This window comes from Apteryx rowi, unplaced genomic scaffold (assembly GCF_003343035.1).
Source record: "Apteryx rowi isolate R43461 unplaced genomic scaffold, aptRow1 scaffold_132, whole genome shotgun sequence".
Lineage (NCBI taxonomy): Eukaryota > Metazoa > Chordata > Aves > Apterygiformes > Apterygidae > Apteryx > Apteryx rowi.
This window is the reverse complement of record NW_020447553.1, coordinates 1431339-1452903: the sequence shown is the minus strand read 5'-3', so window position 1 is coordinate 1452903 and position 21565 is coordinate 1431339. Positions and strand designations below refer to the sequence as shown.

General features: G+C 57.8%; 1 protein-coding gene across 1 annotated transcript; it reads left to right on the top strand.

Moving 5' to 3' along the window:
• Nucleotides 1-2317: 2317 nt before the first annotated feature.
• LOC112961455 (green-sensitive opsin) lies at nucleotides 2318-7115 on the top strand. Its single transcript, XM_026056663.1, has 5 exons — nucleotides 2318-2735; nucleotides 4480-4648; nucleotides 6081-6246; nucleotides 6372-6611; nucleotides 6854-7115. The coding sequence occupies exons 1-5, from the start codon at nucleotides 2375-2377 to the stop codon at nucleotides 6908-6910; spliced, it is 993 nt and encodes a 330-aa protein (XP_025912448.1). The 5' UTR covers nucleotides 2318-2374; the 3' UTR covers nucleotides 6911-7115.
• The last annotated feature ends 14450 nt before the right edge of the window (nucleotides 7116-21565 follow it).

Sequence of the window (21565 nt, the reverse complement as noted above, 5' to 3'; positions counted from 1 at the left end):
GAAGAGCCCCTCTTTGCACCACCAGCCCCTTGTCCTGGATGGATGCAACTGCGCAAGCCTGGAGGACCTGCAGGCAGCCGCTGCCGGCACGCAGCTCTCGCCGGCAGAGGGCCCAGGCCGCCTCCTCGGCGGAGTTAATCCACGCTGGGGGAGGAATGGCCCACCGAACCGAACTGTAAATACGTCTGTGTCCTCCTGCTCCCTGCCGCACATTTAAGTCTATTTGATCCACTCTAATGGATTGATCTACAAGTTTGTGCACACACATCCTGCTTCGGCCGGGGCGGCTGACAGCGCCTCACCCATCACGACCTGTCAGTTCCACTCAGCCTCACCTCCGCCAGGAGCCGCTGGGAACGAATCCAATTACAGGATAAAGGGTTTTCTTCCCCTCCATATGGTCTCCACAAYGCCCTGGCTTTAGCTTGCTTTAACCCCTTTCCCGGCGAGGGAGCTTGCAAGGCCGGCGTAAGCAGCTCAGCGCACCGGCCCTRCACGGCTGCTATCTGATACAGGGAAGCGAAGTCTTCCCAGGGCAGCCGGGAGTACCGGGAGGCAGGCACGTGTCGGTGGGATATTCACATTTCCCTCTTTTTCTTCCTGCCTGCAAGGAAGGTTCGAGCCCCTCCGGAAGGGAGATTCGGGCAACGCATTACAAAACCAGCCAAAGGCAGAAAAGCAAACTCTGTGCCGTTTTGTGCTCAACGTTGCCACTGGTGTTCAGCGCAGGGGTTTGGTCCTGTGCATTAGTCCACCACGATAGTTTAGGCACAGATGGGAAGGTGCCAGACTCGCAGCCAGAGCTCAGCCCTGGGGTTTCAAAACTGAATTTCGGTGTCTGCAGGGAGATTAGCCCACAGCACCCCATGGTTTCTTTTGGGGCTGAGGGAACCTAGATGAAGGGGGAAGCACTTATCTGGGGTTTATTCAGGAAAGGCACGTGCAGGGCCCCCCTGTTTGTTCCGCAATGGGTTTTTATTGCTGTTGCTTTTGCATTTTGTCACACTTTGCTCTGCAACTGGCTCCCTGGGTGCCCTTGGGCAAGTCACTTAGTTCCCCACGACCAAAGAGGCGATGCACAGCCGTGCCCTGCCTTGCGCAGGCGGATAGGCACAGCGAAGGGCTCCCAGCTCCCACTGCCCCGGGGAGCCCACCTCTCCCAGCATACCTGCGTGGTCCGCTCTGCGCGTTGCTCGAGCCCAGGGAACGCCCTGTCATGTTGGTGCAAGCTGCCGCTGCTTGGTTATTTCATTATCATTTCTTGCTTTACACAGGACGCGAAAGCCCAGACAAGCTCAGGGCTCTGTCACGCAACATGCTGACAAACAATGAATAAGAGACAATCTCATCTCAAAGAGCTTAGCAAAGCAGAAAATCCTGCAAGAGGAAAGAAAACCTTTCCTTTTCTTCAGGACAAACAAGAAGGAAAAGGGGATTGTTCCCTCTCTTTCATTCAACGGGGCCTAGATTTTGCTATTGCCTTCTTTGTCTTAGAGTCAGCACGGAAAATAATTGAGCACTCTCTGGGAGACAGCCGGCAAAGTTTCCTTGCTAAGAGATACCAAATTAAAGCCATCACTTTCCATTTCTGTGACAGAGACACAGAGGAAGCGAGGTTGCATTCAGGACACGTCCTGGAGGAACCACCTATCCTCTCTGGTATCATCATTTTCTTCTGCTGAGTTGATTTGAGGCCTTTAGCCTTTAGCATTGCTCCGGCTGCTGCTGACCTGCCGGGAACTCTAAATCCATGTCAACTCCAGGCTCAGGGTATCTACCGAAAYGCCAGCCTCCGCTTGTGAGAGGAGAAAGCTGAGGCCGAGAGGACGACAGGGCAGGGGCAGCCCCGTGCTCAGCCCGGYTGGAACGATAAGGCGACTTACGCTTACCTGCTTCATATTCAGCTCCCARCAAGGGGGAACATCCTGAGCACTGCTCCAAGGCCAAGTGAATGTCCTCTTGGTCCAGATGTTAGCAGCCCTCCATGTTAAAGGCTTCTGGGTATCAAGCATGAAGCCGAAGTTGCACCAAGACGTAGCTGGAACAGGGAGAGGAGAGGGTTTGCCTTGGCCAAGGAGAAATCCTCTGTGCAGAAAATACTACTGATCCTTTCCCTCAGCCTTTCCCCCTGCTGATCATTTCCCACTGAAAACAACTTTCATTTCTCCTGCTCCTTCCCCAGTTATGCTTCATTTGTGCAACTCTTTAGGAAAAGACAAAACACCACAAAGATGTGGCAGAACGTTAGTCTCAATGAAAGAAACGCTGGAAGGTGAAAATTCACTTTCCCATGAGCTCATCATGTTCAGAATAAAGCAGAGCATTTGATTAAAAATAAATAAATAAATAAAGCAGCTGCCAAAATATTGGCAGGATGAATGGGACGGAAGGTATCAATTTTTACGTGCCTGTGTCCAATAAGACAGGGATGGTGCGAAGCCCCTTCGAGTACCCCCAGTACTACCTAGCCGAGCCCTGGAAATACGGCGTCATGCGTTGCTACATCTTCTTCCTCATCTCCACCGGGCTGCCCATCAACCTCCTCACCCTGATGGTCACCTTCAAGTACAAGAAGCTGCGGCAGCCGCTCAACTACATCCTTGTCAACCTGGCGGTGGCCGACCTCTTCATGGCCTGCTTCGGCTTCACGGTCACCTTCTGCGCGGCCTGGAATGGCTACTTCATCTTCGGCCCCACCAGCTGCGCCATGGAGGGCTTCTTCGCCACGCTGGGAGGTAAGGGATGCAGGACAGGAGCGCGTGCCCAAGGACAAGGCTTGGCAGCGGATGAGTTTATTCCCCTGGGACTTTGGGAGCCCAATTCCACCCTTTTCTTGTACTGATGGGACAGGTCTGGTGCCTGCGGCATCCCTCCCGTAGGGAAAGCTGCAGCCGTCCTCTTGCAGCACGCAGAAACGGGCTGCAAGCTGCAGCACTGGGTCGCTGCACGGGGCAGACGTCACCGCACAAGACTTCCCTTCAGCTTAAAGGTGGGGATAAAAACGAAAAAAGGGGGATTTCTTGAAGTTTGATCTCGACATTGAGACACGCTGCTCTCGCAACCAGCAGGACAGCTGCAAAGCAAATGAAGAAGGGATACTGGTCCGCAGGGTCAAATGTGGCCTCATCCAGCCCAGCTGCCCGAGGGCATGGCGAGGGTCTCGCCCCGAGGCTGCAGGGCTGGCTGAGACCTGGCAGGGACGTCCGCGCCGGGTCCCCAAGATAAGAGCGGCATCACGGAGGGGAAGGAACCCAGCAATGGGATTGCACAGAGTGAGGCAAACCAGGCCCAGGCTTTGCAGCTACRGCTCAGCTCTGCCCCAGTTGCACCCAATTTGGCTGCCTCTTATGAGCTTCCTTATTTCACTCCTCGAGGACCTGAGCGCCGCTAACACCGCGCCCTGCACAAAGCCCCCTTGCGAAACAGGAAAAATTCATTTTGCACCCTGTGCCCACGCAGCCAGCCGGGCCCACACGACACCTTGTGATTTAGCTGACAAATGCTATTTCTTGCAGCAGAGAGTCACAACCAATGCAAGGACTTTTTTTTTGTTTTTAAAGGGGTGATTTCCTGCAATAACTCCTATCAGAAAAAAAAGATAGATATTCTGCAAGGCCAAAGCAAGGYGAAATTACTTGACCCAAGCCAAGGATTGAGGAAGGTCTTGGTATCGGGGAGGCAGCAGAGCRTCGTATGGGTCTGCCCCACTTCTGATCGAGCGAGCCTGCAAACAGAAAGGCGCTTCCAGCCCTGTGTGCTTTCAGGCAGTTTTATTTGGACTTCCATTTTTTTTTTTTTTCTCTTTTTATCTAGTAAAGAACAAGGAGGCTCCTGATCACAGGAAAGAAAGTTTGATGGGAAGCAGTCACTGTGCTAGCAGCAGGTCTCCAGCGAATCCTAGCCCAGGGTGTAGTTATCTGTAGATTATCACAGCTGGGGGCATTAGCAGGCTTACAGCACCGACTAAACACTCCCAATCCCCTGAAGTTTAATTATCCCTTAGAAATAAATGTGCCCGCACGCCCACCCACACAGCCTCCCCCGTACACCTCCTCCAGCTCATCCAGCAGCGGTGGAAGGCTCAGGAAACACATTTAAAAGCATCAACAGGTTTGGATACATCTGGCATCTTTGCCGGAAATGGTGCTTCCCGGCGCCCAGGTGGCATTCGCCCCATTGATTTTTAAAAGATTAAAAAAATCACAACGATCCCTCCCCCTTCCCCAGGATCCCGCTGCGACACAGACGCTCTCCTCGGCTCCTAGACCTTTTGCACATTACAGGCAGGAGATTCTCGGCTGTTTAACGGGCAGATTCTTCCCGCTGCTCCTGTTTCACAAAGATGCTGGTCACCCCTTGCCAGTCCTCAACCCCTTGGTCCCCTCTGCTCTTTGCTATGACCATGAGACCATGAAGAGAAGATGAAGCTCAGAGGAGACCCTAATGCCATCGTACGCTCCCTCTCCCCCCCCCCCACAGGCCAGGTTGCCCTGTGGTCCCTGGTCATCCTGGCCATCAAGCGCTATATCGTTGTCTGCAAACCCACGGGGAACTTCCACTTCTCCTCCACCCACGCCATGATGGGCATCATTTTTACCTGGGTAATGGCCCTTTCCTGTGTGGCTCCACCTCTCTTCGGCTGGTCCAGGTGAGTCAAAGGATGCTCCATGGCAGCCCCAGCTGCCGTGCAGACACCCCAACAGGACGGGAGGAGACACAGCCTGTCTCCCTCCACGAAGCCCCCAAGCTTCATCTGAGCGAGACTGGAAATGCCACGTCTGTTGGTGTTATGATGGCTCAGTGTCCCCCCAAGTCAAGGTAGCTCCAGGCTCAGCATCTCCAGCTGCAATAATCCTTCAAGCTCCCTTTACACGCTGCAGAGAGAAAGAGGTGCTTCTACAGGCACGGTTCAACCCATCCTTGGGTTGCACCCAGGAGAGTCATGCCATGAAGGGCCCACTTCTCTCCGCAGACCCTAAACGGCATTTGAATGAGCCGTCCAGCGGACAAGGCTGCTCCAAGGAGGCACATCCAGCCTTGCTCACATGCTGCTCCACTGCAGCAGCCCCAGTGTTGCTCCTTGCACCTCCCGGACCCTGCAGCCACCTTTCCCTGTATCCCACCCTGATCTGCCCTCCCACCTGCCCTGCTCCCAGCACTGCAGAGGGGCTCATCCTTCCAGGACCACGGGACAGCCTGGCTAGGAGGATTAGCTGGGGGCATGGACCCCTGCTGCTCTCTGCACTGCCCAGAGCATAAGGAAGGAGCCAAGGAGGCAGAGGGGATCTCTCCAATGCTGTGCTCTGGCCCCCCCAAGACCCCACGGCAGAGTGGTCCTCTGGGGTCGTAGTAAGCCCCTAGCAGCCCATTGGGCATGCGCAGGAGGTGGCTTCGGGGGTAGCAAGGTCCCCATGCCACCAGCTGGTGACAGCAGAGCAAAACCCATGGCCACACAGTCCCACTCCAGCTGTGGATGGGGATCCCCGACTCAGCAGCTGTCCTTGGCTCACGAGCTATGTCCCTCTGAGCCGAGGTCCCCACGGATGTGGGCTGTGCATCCTGGCCCCACGCAGCAGTGGGGACAAAGCCCTCCGGAGCTCAGACCGGCCCCACCGGCAGCTCCTGTCCCCGTGCGGCGTCCCTCCATCCGCAGAGGGAGAGAGCAGGTGGCTCCCGGCAGGCAACTGCTCAGCCATGTAGGAAGGAAATAAATAGCCTGTTCCCCGTGGGAGGAAGCAAGTGTCACAACAAACCCATGTTACGCACCCAAGCGCGATGTGTCGGCACGGCGCGAGCGGCAAAGCGGGCCTTGCTCACTTGCTGCCTGCCCTGGCCCACCGCGAAGCCGGGTGCCGGGAGCGACTCCTGCGTACTGAGGAGCCCTGGGGTTTTGGGGCTCCCCGGGAAGGGGGCAATGGAGCTGGGGTGAGCGCCGCGAAGCCAGCGAGGAGCTCATCCAAGAGACATGTGCTGCTCCGGGAGCATCTCCCAGCTGCATAGGATCCAGTTGCTCATTTTAACCTGCTCCCGTCGTCCCCAAGGAGGGTCCTCACGAACGTCCCAATCTTTCTCCTTGGCAGATACATGCCAGAGGGGATGCAGTGCTCCTGCGGCCTCGACTGCTACACCCACAACCCTGACTACCACAACGAGTCCTACGTCCTCTACATGTTCATCATCCACTTCATCATCCCCGTCGTGGTCATCWTCTTTTCCTATGGGCAGCTCATTTGCGAAGTCCGAGAGGTAATGTCTGGATGGGGACCGGGGAGCGAAGGGGGACAGGGTGGACAGCCTGGGCAGGAAAAGAGAGGCGATGCTGGGGCGAAGAGCCGCAGGGTCCCGCTCACCACCCCTGTCYGTGCCCACAGGCAGCTGCTCAGCAGCAGGAGTCAGCCATGACCCAGAAGGCAGAAAAGGAGGTGACGCAGATGGTGATCCTCATGGTGCTGGGCTTCATGCTGGCCTGGACACCCTACGCCGTGGTGGCATTCTGGATCTTCACCAACAAGGGAGCCGACTTCACCGCCACGCTCATGTCAGTGCCTGCCTTCTTCTCCAAGACCTCCTCCCTCCACAACCCCATCATCTACGTCCTCATGAACAAGCAGGTGGCTTCTTCCCTCCAGCCRCTGTTTTGGCCAACTCCCAGCGAAGCCCCCTGTACGGCCTCTCCCCTGCCCTCTGCTCAGCAGTGCTTTTGGTGTTGCAGCAGCACCTTGCTCCTCCCCAGAAGTGGCTGCATCTCAGCACGGTGGGGAGCTGCAAGCTGGGGGGCTGCCGGGTGTTCCCCGTCCTGCGGCACGTCCCTGCTGCCCCTGGTGCCAGCGTTTTCTTTCTCTCCYTGCTCCAGTTCCGTAACTGCATGATCACCACGATCTGCTGTGGCAACAACCCCTTTTGGGGATGAAGAAGTCTCCTCCACCGTGTCCCAGAGCAAGACTGAAGTCTCCTCCATCTCCTCCAGCCAAGTATCACCCGCATAGACCATGGACAGTTTGAACTGGGGCGACCCTCCGAGCTCTGGGACCGAGACCTAGACACCCATGCACCCACAAACTCGTTTCATGCAGTCACTCCCTTGTGCACCGACACCCCTCGCCTGCCGGGCTGTGCAAACACCGCTGTTGCTTCCCCCTCGGATGCCGGCGCAGCCCCGCGTGCAGACCCCGGGCACGCTCGCGGGGGCACCCCTGCACCCGCTAGCGCCAACGCGGCCGGGGCTTTTGCACGCGGGCGCCCACCGTGGGTGCATCCCCAGGGGCAAGTGCTGTCCTGTCCCGTCCTGCCCCCTGGGGCGTTTTTCCCCGAATCTGCATGCTGATACCCCATGATAAAACCCAACCTGGACCTCCAGCCTGCAGCCAGAGCCGGAGCAGRGGCTGCTTTCGCAGGGGTTCCCTTTCCAGCACCTCCGGTGCAGGAGGAAAAAAACCCCAACACTTTAAAGCCTTGCCGACATTGCACATGTGCACGAACACCTTGCCCAGCGCACCCGCGGGCGCCGAGACGGCACCTCCAGCGTTCACACCGCGCTACAGTGGCGGCAGCCAGCGGGAAAGCCCAGACTGGAGTATTTTCCTCCCGTCTCCTCCGAAACACGTTCCCTGCTAGCATCCTCCTTTCCCTGGGGCTCGAGGGAGCATCTCGAAAGCGTTCGTCCCTCTTTTAAAAACCAACCGTACAAAGACGGCACCATCAAAGAAAGTCTCAGAAGCACAGATCCGTGGCTGGAGTGGTCTCTGCTGCCCCGGCCAGCGCCGGGGCCGGGTCCTGCCGGAGCTGCGCGCCCCTGCTGACGGCACGGCCGACGCAAATCGATACCCGCAGTCTTCATAAATCAATATAACAAATGGAACTGCGAGCGGGCTTTGCTTTTAGCCCGGCTCCCTATATCCCCAAGACAACGCTGTAGATATACATGTATTTTTTTTGTCTTGGAACCTGTAAATATTTGCTCACGTACTTTGAGGTCTCTATCTTTTTTGGCCCTTTCCTCCTYCTCCTCCTCCCAAATCTAAGGTGGAGAAACCTTCTTTCGCCTGGCTCAACACGCGCAGCCTTGGGGGGTGGCACCGCTACCTGAGCGCTCTCCTGCACGTATTTTATAAATAAATAACATCGTGTCAGCCCAAGGACTTTTACAGTTGAAAAGTAGGGATTTAAAAATAAAAAATAAACACCAGCAGCACAGAGGGAAGGGGRGGRAAAAAAAGAAAAGAAAAAGATGCTTCAGTCCTTTTGCTTCTCTTGGGCCGCGCTGGCAACGTCYGCTCGGCCGACAGCCACCTGCCACCGGCCGGGACGAGCACGTCCCTGCCTGTCCCCACCGCTCAGCGGTGCCGCGGCCCCGCTCGCTGCCCAGGCTCCCGCCAGCCATTAGCTTTCAGCCTTTAATATTTAAACATCCCTGCACGTAGCCTTAAATAAAGCAATCCTGCTTCGACGGAGAGCTTTTTGCCGAGTTCAAGTTCYCCTCCCCGCGGGGCCGTTAGAGTCAGCATCGTTAAGGAATTGGCAGAGTCAGGGAAAAATTGTTCCCGGTGTCAGTGAATTTGTTATCGAGCCAGCTCGCGAGCGGTCCCAAATGCAATCGCTCCTGGGGCTCCCAYCCCCAGCAGCYCCCCCCTTCCCGTGCACACATGCTCTCCCTCTTGCACGCTCTTCCTCCTCTCTTGCACGCTCTTCCTCCTCTCTCTTGGCCCAAAGCAACTCAAAGCGAGGGGAAGCCCAAGGCTTTGCCCCTGAAGTAAGGATGCAGGAATAGCAACCACCTCTAGGTGAGAAAAAAAGAAGAGAAATAAAAAAAAAAAGGGACCCCCCCCCCTCCCTTTTGCTCCAAAACGCCCAGAGCAGGATGCTTCCGCAGGGCTGCACTGGATCGGGCCAAATTGGGGCATCGGGGCCAGGGCCACCGTGGGAGCAGGTCTTGGCGCTGCTCGTGCCGGCAGCAATCCTGGATAATTCCTCCCCTGGTGGCACTTTCTCCCTGTCCCCAGAGCCTCCTCTCCCTCTCCGGCCCGGAACGAGCACGTTTCCATCGGCTCTTGGAGGCGAGGGGGGGAGCAAAGGCCGGGCAGCACCGCCGCGTTTTTAGAGCGTGCGATTGAAAAAGCCGTGCAGGCGGGCGGCCTCGCCGGGATTGCTCATCTCACCCTGCGACTTCAAGAGCAATATATTAGTGGAAGCGAAACCTCCGTAACCGCATGCAGCTCCCGCCGCCCTGAACAGAGCGCGACCCTACGCTGCCCCCCCMCTTTTTTCTTATATATTTTTCTAAATGCTGCTGTTACGGGCGAGGGCTGCTCAGTTTTTGCTGCCGTGCAGGCGATGCTGGGAGAATTCACAACTCGGAAGCGGCTGCCGGAGGAGGATAACAACAGCCGGCGACCTCCAAGGGGGTAACCGGGAGCTTTTGGGGCACGGAGGGACGAGCTGCTGCCGGCGCACGCTGCCCTCGGGGTCCCCTCGCCGCTTTGCCGAGTTTCCCACGGCAGCACCGGGCAGGCATCAGTAGGGAAGAGGGCGGCCGGGCAATCCGCAACCAGAAGTTAAAAGCCCATCACACCCTCATCGATTCAATCTTTCAGCGGCAGAAAACACTTCACGGAAGGGGGCTTTTTTTTTTCCCTGCCTTGTTTTAAACACTGTCTTGGAGGTGTGAAGTCATAACTTTCCTCCAAATGCCTGCCAGGCCACGCTCCCCTCGTTTTTCAAACCCAGGTTCTTTTAAAGATGTTCTTTATYGATCCGACGCTTATTTATATGCAAACAATAGGAGAAGATGGTTAGTTCAGTTATTAGATTTAGAGAGCTGACAAAAGCAACCCGAAGATATATTGCTTAATCGGAGATTAAAAGGGAAGCAGCAGGAGCCCAGGTTTCCGACCCAGCGCTTCGGATTTTGTTTTGTATCCATGTAGGTGCGTATCTATGYGTTTTTACTGCTCAGAGGGCAACATAATAAAATGATACAATTGCAYGCGTTTGCCGAAGGGTTTTTATCACCAATTGATTTTGCGGCAGCTTGCTTAGTCTTAATTCCTTTGCTCCAGCTTGTGATGTTCACGCACCTCCGCCAAAGCCTGCAAAGGCCTCGAGGAGCAGCGCAGGATTCGGCCGTCGCCGTCCCGGCACAGCCCGGCGCTGCTCCCCTTGGTTTGCAAGGGCAGACAAATGGGAACCAGATTTCAAGAGCTCATTTTCACAGTCGGACTTTAATTCATCTTCATTACGTTTCCTTTCCACTACAGCTCCTCATATTACAAGGACAAGGTTTCCAATGACAATTATTTGTTCTTTAGAATTTTTGATGAGCTTCACGTGCAGCTTTGGTCTAGAAAAGGCAGACCAGACTGGGGTATTTATCGAATAACCATTTGGTTATTTAGCCTGCCAGTACTTGGGGTAGGAAATGCATTTTTGCAGCCCTTGGACAACCCACATCTTTCCCATACATGAAATTCCCACGTGCAYGAGCACTGATTGAGGAACTGGCAGATCTCCAAACCCATCTCTGAGCTCCCATCCTTGAAAATCATTCAAGAGTTATTTCTTTTCACTTTTCCATTAATCCATAGGTATTTTCAGGCACTGCTTGCTTGCAAAGAGCAAGGATCATTCCAATATCGTTCATTCATGATGAATAACCGCGCACAGAGCAGGATACCAGCACCTTCACCAGCACCACGGGCTTGAGGTTGTTCAGCCCAGCCAGCAGCCCCCAGCTGCTACCACCTAAACCCACATGCAATTGAGTAAAGAAGCTAGACCTAGACCAGGAAACCAAGCCAGAGTCAGAAATTCAGGCCCAAAGGGCATTTCAGCACCTCTCATCCAGGCTGCAGCTGGGACTGCTGCTCCTTACCCAAGTATTGGCGTCATCTGCCTTAAGAAAACCGCAGTAATCGGCTCAATTCATTCTAAATCAGTTATCATTTGTGCAAACGACAGCCAGGGGAAAAGCAGCTCGCAGTCAGTAACATCCCTACTTTTGGAGGCTTCCAAAATGAGGAAGTCCCCAAAAGCAGGGATGATGAGGGCAATCTCCACAACGGCCTATCTGTTGGTCCATCCCTCCTCCTTGCCCCAAGCCCTGGTGGTTTCCCAGCCCGGGGCTGCACCGCAGTCTGCTGCTTGGCAAGTCTCTCCAGCCCCGCTGAGCCTGGGTGTTTTGGGACTGCTGTGCCGTGCTCGCTCCGAGGCAGATCCCAGATGAGGGCCGGCTCCCGGAGCGCCCTCGGAGCCGCTGGCCTCGTGCAGGTCATCAGCGGCTCCGGGGAAACCCGTGCAAGAGGGACGGGCGAGCAAAGCCGGCCGGCAGCCCCATGCTCGGCAGTGGCTAGCCAAACCCAGGTACAGATTTGCTGTCCAAAGCCACCGTTCAGCCTGCCCCGGCCACAAATCACCCCGGGAGCTTATCCCACTCAGGGAAGCAAAGGCTTCAGGCAGCATTTCCCCCTCCAGGAGGCTGCACGAACACCGGAGCCGGCACCGTTTCCAGACATGGACGTTTCCCAGCCTGCGCAGAGATTCTCCGAATCCATCACCACTGCCTGCGACACGTTAGCAGCAATAATAAGATTCAAAACAGCAGTTCCTTACTTTTATGAGCAAATGGTCCTGGACAGATGATTCAGGCAGCAGTCAATTCCCAGCAAGARAGTGTCAGCAAAAACCCAGCCTCTTTCATGTAGGTGGATAACAGCAAATAAAAGTAGGGAATTATTAGTGCTCGATACTTCAGGTTTGTTTTGTTTGTTTTTTTGTTTTTAACTCCCTAGTGCTTTCCTCCAGTAGATGCTGAGCACTTTAAATAAACTAATGATCCGGGGGGCCCCAAGGCTCTTCCTCCCTAAGGGGAGATGTGTGATGCCTCCAGGCTCAGAAACCTGGGTTTCAAGCCCAGCTCTGCCACAAATTTCTCTTAACAAGTCCGAGACGCCTYGGCCGCGACGCTGGGCATCGCTGTGACAGCCCCAGCGGGGCCCCGGCTGCTCCTGCCCCGGGGCTTCGGGGCAGCTCGAGGACTTTTGAACCTCTTGGGCTTTTAATAGCCCGGGAACAGCCGCGGCTCCGGCCCCGACAGCGCCGTGAATCCGGGCGGCTCACGGCTCCGGCGGAGACACGCGCCCGCCGTCTCCAGGCTCCTTCCTCCTCCTCTGTCTGCGCTGCCTRTATTTTTCTCATCCGTCAGGCTGACGAATGGGCAGAAAACAGACTTCTGGCTATTTTCCGCGCGAGCTGCCCACTCCTCCTCTCCCCTCGGCGATGACTGAGAGCTGAAGGAGCGGGAATAGCTTATCCATTTCCTCGTGCCGGTAATAAATACCTCTATTACGGTGCTGTTTCGCTGCTGCAGGCTCCTTCTCCCGCTCGCTYGGCGGCTCGCTGCCCCCAGGCAGACGTGATGAACCAAAATTCTYATTTCTATGGGGAATAAACGGTGGGAGCGAAGCAGACAGGCTGCAGCCAAGGGCCCCGGGGCAGCGCCGGAGCCTCCCGCGTGCAGCGAYGGTGCTCGGGGGAGAAAATCCTCGCTGGGCTGCGCGCGAGGATTTGGCACTACGACGTGGGGAGCCCAGTGATTTAATGCGGTCAGGAAAGGGGGGTCAGGGCTTGTCTAWCTGCAGGGCAGCAGCTCTCGTCCTTGCTTCGGGCAGCGGGCRCAGGAGGGGACGCGGGGCAGAGCAGGGGATGCAATGGGCATCACTGCCGAGGGGCGAAGGCGCCTGGTTGCAAAACCCTCCCGACTGCAAAACCCTCTGCCAAGTTCGTTAGATGGGGAATTATTAACTCTCCATTTTGGGGGGGGGGGGGGGAAGAGCTGACCTCGGGCTCCTGTTTACCTGCATGGAAAGAAAGCGGCTGCAGTCTCATGAACTTCCCAGCTGATGAGCAGAGGGCTAAAAGAGACGTTGGGCCAAGCACGACTCCARTGCAAACACAGTGCTCGCCCGGGTTTGCACCGGTTCCTGGCCACGGCTCGACACACAGGGAATCGCTCCCAAACCAGCCTTTGGAGACGTGCATTTGGCCGTGCTGACAGACAGCCACGTGCCTCGGGGCAGCCCCGTGTCTAACGCGAGACAGGAGCGAGGGCAAACGACCCCGTAACCAGCGTGCTTAAAGTCTCATCAGACGGGGCAGGCGGCACRGAAAAGTTGGATCGCAGCAGGAAAGCTGTCATGGAAATGGTTTGCGCTTTGTAGTCGGCAGCAAAAGCAGCCTCCCGAGGCTGCTCGGGAGCAGGGACAATACAGGTGGCTTCTGTTGGAAAACTGCTGATGGCAATGAAAAAATCACGATGTTTTTGGGAAAGATGAAACGCTAAGCGAATTCAAGCATTGCAGGGGCAACTGCCACCCCTGCAAAAGCTCCCAGCACGGGGAGRAACCAGGGCACCCAAAGGAAAAGGCCTGATTGAGTGAAGGGCTGCAAAGGGAGACCTTAGACCCCACGGAGAGCTCAGCCCGGTCCTCGTTTCAGAGGGAGCATCCTGGAAACAAGCCACGGGGTCGGGAGCCTGCGAAGGCAGCCGCCACCTCCCTCTGCTCCCAAGCCTCCCGCCAGGTTTTAGGGATGCCCAAGCCACAGCTCGCTTCTTCAAAATAAGGAAACATGCACTGGCTACCAAATCCTTTTGAAATGCATTTAGGCTGTTTTCCCTCATGGAAGTGCCACAGCAGGATGCCRGAGACCCAGCTCCATCCTGGGTGGTGCCTTAGAAACTGGGGTAAAAGCAGCCGGAGCGGCGAGCGCCCAAGTAAGCACACTCGGGAGAGGGCATCGCCCTCCGGGAGCAYGAGCCGTCGCTGCAYCGCRGGGCGGYGGAGGAGGAGGAGGAGGGTTTTAGCGGGGGGCTGCTCGGGGCCGAGCTCTGCAGCTCCCGGGCCCGCTCGGCTCTGCAAGATCAATATGTTTGCTCATCGCTAGCACCGCTCCACGCATCAGCGGAGTCGAATGTATCTAAAGGCACAAACAGGTGATGGGATTTCTTTCTCCCTCTGCAACCCACTAGCTGCTTTAATCCTGGCCTTTCCAACACCTCCTTTCCGGGAACGTGTTAGCGCTCACTCTTTGCTTCCCTGCCAGTATCTCCATCACCCGTTTCCTCCTGGAAGAGGGTGCGGGAGGGGGCCCATCGCCGTCATCCCGGCGGGCGGCAGCGCCGCAGCCTGCTGCAGCCCCGCTCTGCTGTGCGGAGGGAGCCCTCGCGCCTGCAGTGACGCTGGCGATGTGCAAAGCCTGAATAAATAAATAAATAAATAAAWWAAATAAATAAATTAACCTTTAAAAGGTGTATTAGGGGGTGGCAGCCACCCAATTTCCCCGGTAGCCTGCACTCGGTGCGTCTCATCCATTTCCTGGAGTCTATTTAACTTCTAAATTTAACAAGCTCCTAAACAAGTAATAGCACCAAGTGGCAGCGCCTGGCTCCCAACCTGCAAGCGGCATTTCAGAGGCCAGGCCGCCATCAACACGCGCAATGGGAAATTTCTCAAACGTCGCTTTGATTTATGGCTCTAGTTAATTCTCCGGGAGGCCCGCGAGCTGCCCTGAGCGCACCAAACCTCAGAGGGATAAATAATTTAACAGGCGGTTAAATATTCTTTAAGGTCTAGAGAACACCAGCAGGAGCACAGATTTCGGGGGATAACACAAAATTACAAATCGAGGACGGGAACGGAGGGGGGAGAACGCGCTCACGRGGCCCCATGGCCGCCCGGCGGCTCCGGAGAGGGATGGAGACGCGTTGGCCGGAGCGCTGAGCCGCCGCCGCGGGAAGGAGCCGGGCAGGGGAAGGGAAGCGCCGGGGCGTCCCGCCGCCCCCCGTCGGCTGCCGGGGAGCCCAGGAGAGGTAGATGGCAGCAAAGCCTATTTCTTGCGGCAGCCGGGATGCGGCAGCCCCGGTCCCGGCTCCCGCTCAGGCAGGCGCAGTCTGGCCACGCAGGCTGCTTCCGCGGGCCGCCGCGGTCCCGGACATCCCGAGCCCCGGGATCGCTCATTAARTTTCCAACAGAGAGCAGGGATTAACAGATAACCCCAGCGCTGCTGCCACCGCGGTTCTTCCCCATGGCGCTGGGAAGAGACGGACCCAACCGGCCGCCCCAGCGGCTCCCACATCCTCGCCCGGGTGCTGCTGGCCAGGGCTGAGCCCCAGGGACTCGTCCGGTGCCTTCATCCCCCCCCCGCCCCGAGGGGCTGGCAGCCCTCGCCCAGCCGCACGCCTCCTTTCTTCAGCTTTCTCTCCCCAAACGTGATTCAGAGTTCAGGGTGCATCTTAGTTTCTATCCAGTTAGGATGCGCCAGGCAAATCACCAGGTCAARCACATGGAAAACGCCCCTGCATTTYGCACTCAGCTCCGCGCCATCCTTTCCTCCCRTCTCCCCTTGTCCCTCCAAGGAGGGGATGGATAATCCCTGGCATCCCCATGTTGTGACCCCAGCTCAAATCCCTCCCCGGAGAYGTCGTGCGGGTCCGTGCCCATGGGCTCCCGTTGGGAACGCGCCGGCCAAATGCATCATGAACAAGGCGCTGTCGGCTTTCACTCTACGAAGYGCTCATTGCGCCAAGCTTCCCAGGGTAATTAACTCTCCTTCCAGCCCCCCCGTAACGCCGCCCGGCCCCCATCCATCTTCAACACTTCATTAGTGGGGCCCCCGCAGTGCTTTAATAAATTAGCGGCRAATAAGCACACAAACAAAACGTCCCCTCCCTCCCTCCGGCCGGTCCCCGAGGGACGCGGCCACCGGGCRCCCAGGGAGCTCGGGCTGCTCCGGCGGGGCTGAGTCACTCGTGCACCCGCCAGCCCCAGGCTCAGCGCGGCGCCGGGAGGGAGCCCGCTGCAAGGTGACACRGCGCAGACGGGAGGGGGACTCGCCGCTTTGATGGATGCATAAAAATTTCCTCCAGCCTCCGATGTTGAGTCAGCGTTTCGGGCTTTAATAATTTACAGCAATAAGCAGTGAGATAAGAGCGAGCAGGCGTGGGACGCGGCTAGCCCCGGCGCGGTGAGCGATGGCTCCGCCGACAGCCCCGCTCGGGGCGACGGTGCTGAGCAGGGTGCAGAATTAGAGCCGACTTGCAAAGCCAAACTGAGCTTGCACCAAAGCATTGAACCTGCCCTGGCGCCGAATGCAGCAAGAGCCTTTGCCGTCCCCCCGGCCACTGCGAAGGGAGCGCCACCAGCAYGGGAAACGCTGCCCTCGGCAGCCCGGGCGCCACTGAGCTCGGACACTATCGCAGCAGAGCTGATAACCCCCGACCGCCGGCACGCTGCCTGCCGAGCTGTTTGCAAACTCTGAAGCTGCTTTTTCAAAAGCAGGAGCACTCACCGCATCGCCGTCGCTGCATCGGCCTCGCACCCGCCACAACACCCTCGGCTTCAGCAGGAGACGGATGTGCCGGACCCCGGCTTGGCGACGTCCCGCACGCAGCTCTGCTAAACGCAAAGCAGGGTTCGTGCATGCATTTACCACCTCCCCTGCCTGCAAAACAGCCCCAGGAGCCCCCACCAGCCCCTTATCAAGGGCAAGCGGGTGCTGCCTGCTGCCAATCACCCCCCAGGCTCCTGGCTCTGCCCCGCTAGGGATGATCTGCCCTCATGCCCCGCACCTGGATGCGGCCGGGCCGGCAGCCCCCGCGCTGCCCCTCGCCCGCCGTGGGCACCCGGCGTTGGCAGCACCAGCTTTGCGCCGGCTTTTGCTCCCTCTCTTCGGGAGGAGAGCGGGGCTGCCGGGCTTGCCGTCTCCGGGACAGCTTATGGAAGCTAAAGATGCATATTCCTGGGATCTGGGCCTTGCCCTTTCCCGCCGCCAGCCATCCCGCCTTTGCGGCAGCACCTCCCGGACACCCGTTGGCCGCAGGATGTGGGGCAGGAGCCGGGCAGGGTGCAACACGCGGATGCTGCAACGCGCTGTGTTTGTGGGGCAGAGCCCAAGCCTGTGGTTTTCCTTCCGTGATGTCCATGCTTAGCTCCAGCGCCAGCCGTGCCAGCCCTAACTATTTTCGAGAAGCCTTGGTGGCTGCAGGGATAAATCAATATAAATAATGTGTTCATAAACTCCGAATCATGCTCCTAACAGCGTCACCGCTCTGATTCCAATCTGAGAAAGAGGGGTGGGGGTCAGCCCCCCGCCTCCCCCTTTCCTTCGGATATTAGCTCTCGCTGCCTGCTTGCGGGGCTCGATCCCCCCGGCCCGCGGAGGAGCCGCCGTGGAGCCGCCGCCGTCTAGCACGTCGGGGAGAGGATCCAGCGCGTGCGGGCTGCTTTGCACCCGGCGCCGCCGACCGCTGAACCCGGCCGCGGGGAGAGGAAAGCAGCGGGAGAGGGCGAGGAGGAGGAGCAGGAAGAGGGAGGAAGGCAGCGCCAGGGAGAGAGGAAGAGGGAGGAGGAGGAGGAGGAGGAGGAGGAGGAGGAGGAGGAGGAGGGATGCTCGGCTCCATGGAGGTCTGAAGGCCAAGACGGGAGGCGAAGGACACGGTCAGAGTCCGAACCAAGGAGCAGATCAACCTGCAGCCCAGCAGCGGGAGCAGCGAGAACAAACCCCGTAGCCGGAGCGCGGTTATCCCGCGGGGCCGGCTCGGTCCCTCCTCGTCCCTTCTCCCGGGAGGTAATTTGTGGCGGTTTAACTTGTGGCAGTGCTTTTATTTTATGTGAGCAGCACTAACCGCTCGTAAACACGCGGAGTTAGATACTGAAGCTCGAGCTGTTTTTATCGGTTGTCAGTCCTCGAAATTTCCCGTGGTTATGAAGCTTTTATTAAAAAAAAAAAAAAAAAAACTTCTCTAATGGAGTGTATTTCAAAGAAACGCACCCGCTTTTAATCTGCAGGTATATTTATATCACCACCAGTTAATTTTTATTTACCTTGTAGTGAAACTCATCTTCCTCTTTAATTCCCCGGGCCGTACTTGCTTTGAAATCCGAATTAGACCTAGCAATCGGCCGTATATTTAACGTTGCCATTAAATTCCCAGTTCTGCTTTCACGGCTTCCAAACCAGGCAGCTCGAAGCACAGCAGCGGAGGCCCTTTTCCAGGGGGACCTGGAAGCCGGGCAGCGACCACAGACCTTCCCGCGGCTGCAGGGTGCCGAGGGTGCGGGAAGAGCAACAACGGGAGTGACGGGGGGGCCGGGGAGCGAGACCTGAGGTTGCGCAGGTGGGAGCAGAATAAGCGGAGACACGATCGCCGTTTTCAAAGGTGCAAGAGAGGGAAGGTGTGATCCGTCCTCTGGGCGTACAGGACAGGTCAGAACATGAAATAACGGGCTTCAGAGCCAGGAAAACTTAGGTGAGGCAGGAGGAAAAGCGCTAGCCCCTGGCACTGCTCCTCCAACAAGCCCGCGTTGGGCATCTCCCGAAGGGTGCCGGGCTAAAGCCCAAGGTGCGACTCACCTCCGCCACGTCCTCGTCCGAGCAAGGTCTCCCTCGTGCTTCATCACACACTGAAATCAGCCACCGCTCGCCGGCGCCAGCCTCGCGCACGCGGCGTGAAACCGGGGGGAGACACCAGCCCGGAGCAGGACAGCCCTGCGCAACGCGGCCCCGGCCAGGCGTTCCGGCCCCTCGTCCACTGGCGGCCGGGGGATGCAAAGACCAGGTAGGTCAGAGCTGGGCACCACGAGTCTCCTCGCCCCTCGGCGGTGCCCAGCACGCTCCAAACCGCTCGCCCCAGCACGGCCGCGGTCCCCGAGCGGACCCGCGCGCCGGGAGCCTCCGACGGATACCTGCAAAGCTGCGGTAGGATGAGAGCAGCTCCTCGGGTCTCTCCGCTGGAAGCAAGCCAGGCTTTCCAGGTTTAAATGCGGGAGAGCTCCCCCATTGCCATGGGAACTTTGGCTATTGCTGCAAAGTTGAGCAAAAAGGAAGAAAGAGGAAATAGAGAAACACCAGTCCCAGTGCCGATGGAGGCTCCGCTTTGGGAAGCGATGATGGGCCAGGCCGGAGCGACTCGCGTTAGCAGGGCCTTGATGTCAGCAAGGAGAYGAGGAGGCAGCCGGACCCCAGCCTGCAATTATGCGCCCGGGGAGGAGGGCTGCGATGCCAGCGCAATCCCTAATCCCGCGGTCGGAGGCGGGACGCGGGGAAGGCACCGTCGCTGGGAGGCTTTCGCTCAGGGTGCACGGCCGAGCATCCGCACCCTGAAACGACAGCCTCCGCGACGGCCGCGAGCCGAGTTCGGGGAAAGCAGCGCTTGCGCAGCCGGCGGTCGCGCCGTCGCCCCAGCGCTCGCTGCGGCCTTGCCCGGGGATCGCTGCGCTGCCCGGCCGAGCGGGCTGCAGAAATTAAACCAGGCAGCGGAAAGCAAGCGCAGTATTTTAAAGCCCTTCTCAGTGCAACAATCTCCGGTACTATTAATAACACTCATAAGGAGCTTTCCTTGAATAGATATGATTTTTATCTTGACAGCGCCTTTTTAAATCATTTTTATCCCCATGAAATTTCCAAGGAGCGCGTTTTCCGCGTGCCATTTATCTTGCCAAACGTCCACCACCCCTGTTTATTATTCACTCCCTCTTTAGCTGTTAGCACGGGCCCGGTCTCCACCCTCCACTTCAGCACGAGTTTCCAGCTCGAGCTGATTCCCTTCCCTCCCTCCACCCCGCAGTTTCCCTTAGACGTGGGCTTTATTGATGGCAGCAAAACGAAATCAATGGATCAAGGCTCTGCAGCTAAGGAGCCATCGGGAGGCAGGAAGGGGTGTGCTCAGCTGCCAAAAATCCTTAGCGTCTTTCCTGGTCTCATTTCTTAAGTTAAAATTCAAGTAAGTAAATACCCAGAAAATCCCCCTAGATTCTCTGGTTTTCCTTGCAGGAAAACGGCGAGYTGCCGCCGCCAGGAGCCCGACCGTTGCCCTCCCGGCGCCTCTCGCTCAGCGGCGGCAGCGCCTGCGGCTCCCTGCGCAGCCGGGCGCGGGGCACCCGGGGCTCGCTGCAGGAGCACGGACACCTGGCAGGGCGCCGCACCACGAGCAGAGCCGCCCCAGCGCTCGCCCCCCCCAGCGCTTTCATTTCAAGGGCCGGCAGAGCCGAGGTGCATCCCGCTGCCAGAAGGAGCCGGTGCATCAYCCTGCTGCGCCCGCGGGAGCATGCCGGAGCAGGGCTCGGCACACGGGAGATACCGGGACCAGGCTCTTAAACCCACCACGGAGCAGCAAGCGGACCAGCAGCAGGCTGGAGCGATAGATTTTAGCACCTAATTTAATTGGAGCGAGAGGGGAGGAGGAACACCGCGCCGAACAAAAAGCAGACGAGAGCCGGGAGTAATAAAATATTCCAAACCCAATTAAGAAATTACAAGGGGGGAAGGCGGCACATGGGCCCATGGCAGCTGGGAGCGGCGCGCTTGCCTCCCCGCGGCACCGCGTGTTTTATCGGATGAGGCAGCCCACCATCTCCCGGTGAAAATGAAGCCACTTTCAGTGAATGATTAAAGCCAAGTGCTCCAGCTCCCCATGTTTCCGAAGGCTTCGGGGGCCTTTTTCAAGGAGCGCCTGTTAGCAGGCCCTCGTTAATGACTCATTTGGGGAATACTTGAGGCTTGTCTGTGCTTGGTGGGTTTGGGATGCGCAGAGGAGGAGATTTGGGAGAGACCAGGGTGCCTGCAAGCAGCTTTCCTTGGCAGTTCCCAAGAAAATTTGTTGCTCAAAGCGATTCCCTTCAATCTCAGCCCCCGGCTGATCCGCGGGAATGGGGACAGCATCAGGCATCAGGACTGCAGCCGCGCACAGAGGAGAGCCAAGGAGCGCCAGGGAAGTCGTCACCGCCCGTCAGCAGCGGAGGAGCCGGCTGCAGCGCCACCGGATTTGGAAAACATGGGAAATTTCCAGGTGCCGAAGGAGCCCAGCATCGTGGCGAGTCCAAGCAGGCACATCCCAGCAGTGCAGATCAGCCGGCTGGCGTCCGACAGCCCGTGACCTTTGCAGCGCTCAGCTGGAGCGCTAAAAACAAGCTCGCGTTAGCTGCTGCCCTGATACAAATTTTTGGTGAGGAACAGGAGTCCCCCGAGCCCCGGCTGCAGCGTTTCCATTTCCAGGCACAAACGGCTCGCCATTCCCGACACTGGAACGGCAAGTTTGGGATGATGCAGCCCCGGGGCCGCAGGGTCCGTCCCACCACGCTCGTGCTGCAAAAACCCATCCGCGGGGAAGGCGTGCTGCGAGCCGGACGTCGCTCCCCGGGCAGGCGTTGCTGCAAGGCAGGCAGCGGCGTGCGGCAGGTCCATCACTCTGTGCCGAGGACATCGGTCCTCGTTCGGGACCTCGTACCTGCACCGTAAATAGCTGCCAGCAACCAGCCAGCCTCCGAGCCCCCGTCCCACCAGGCAATAACCGGCCAAGTCACGGCGTTTCAGCTGCATCCACTAGGAAAGGCATGAAAGAGCGTGCAAGAGCAGGAAGAGAAACAGCCGCGGGAAAACACCTCCCTGGAATATAAACCCTGGAGGCGAGGAGGCCCCGGGCCAGGGCTCGGCACTCCCGTGTGGAAGCAGCCTTCAGAGCAGTGGACACCGCTGCACATGAAACGGAAACGGCTCTTTCTGCAGGAAGTTTTTCCAT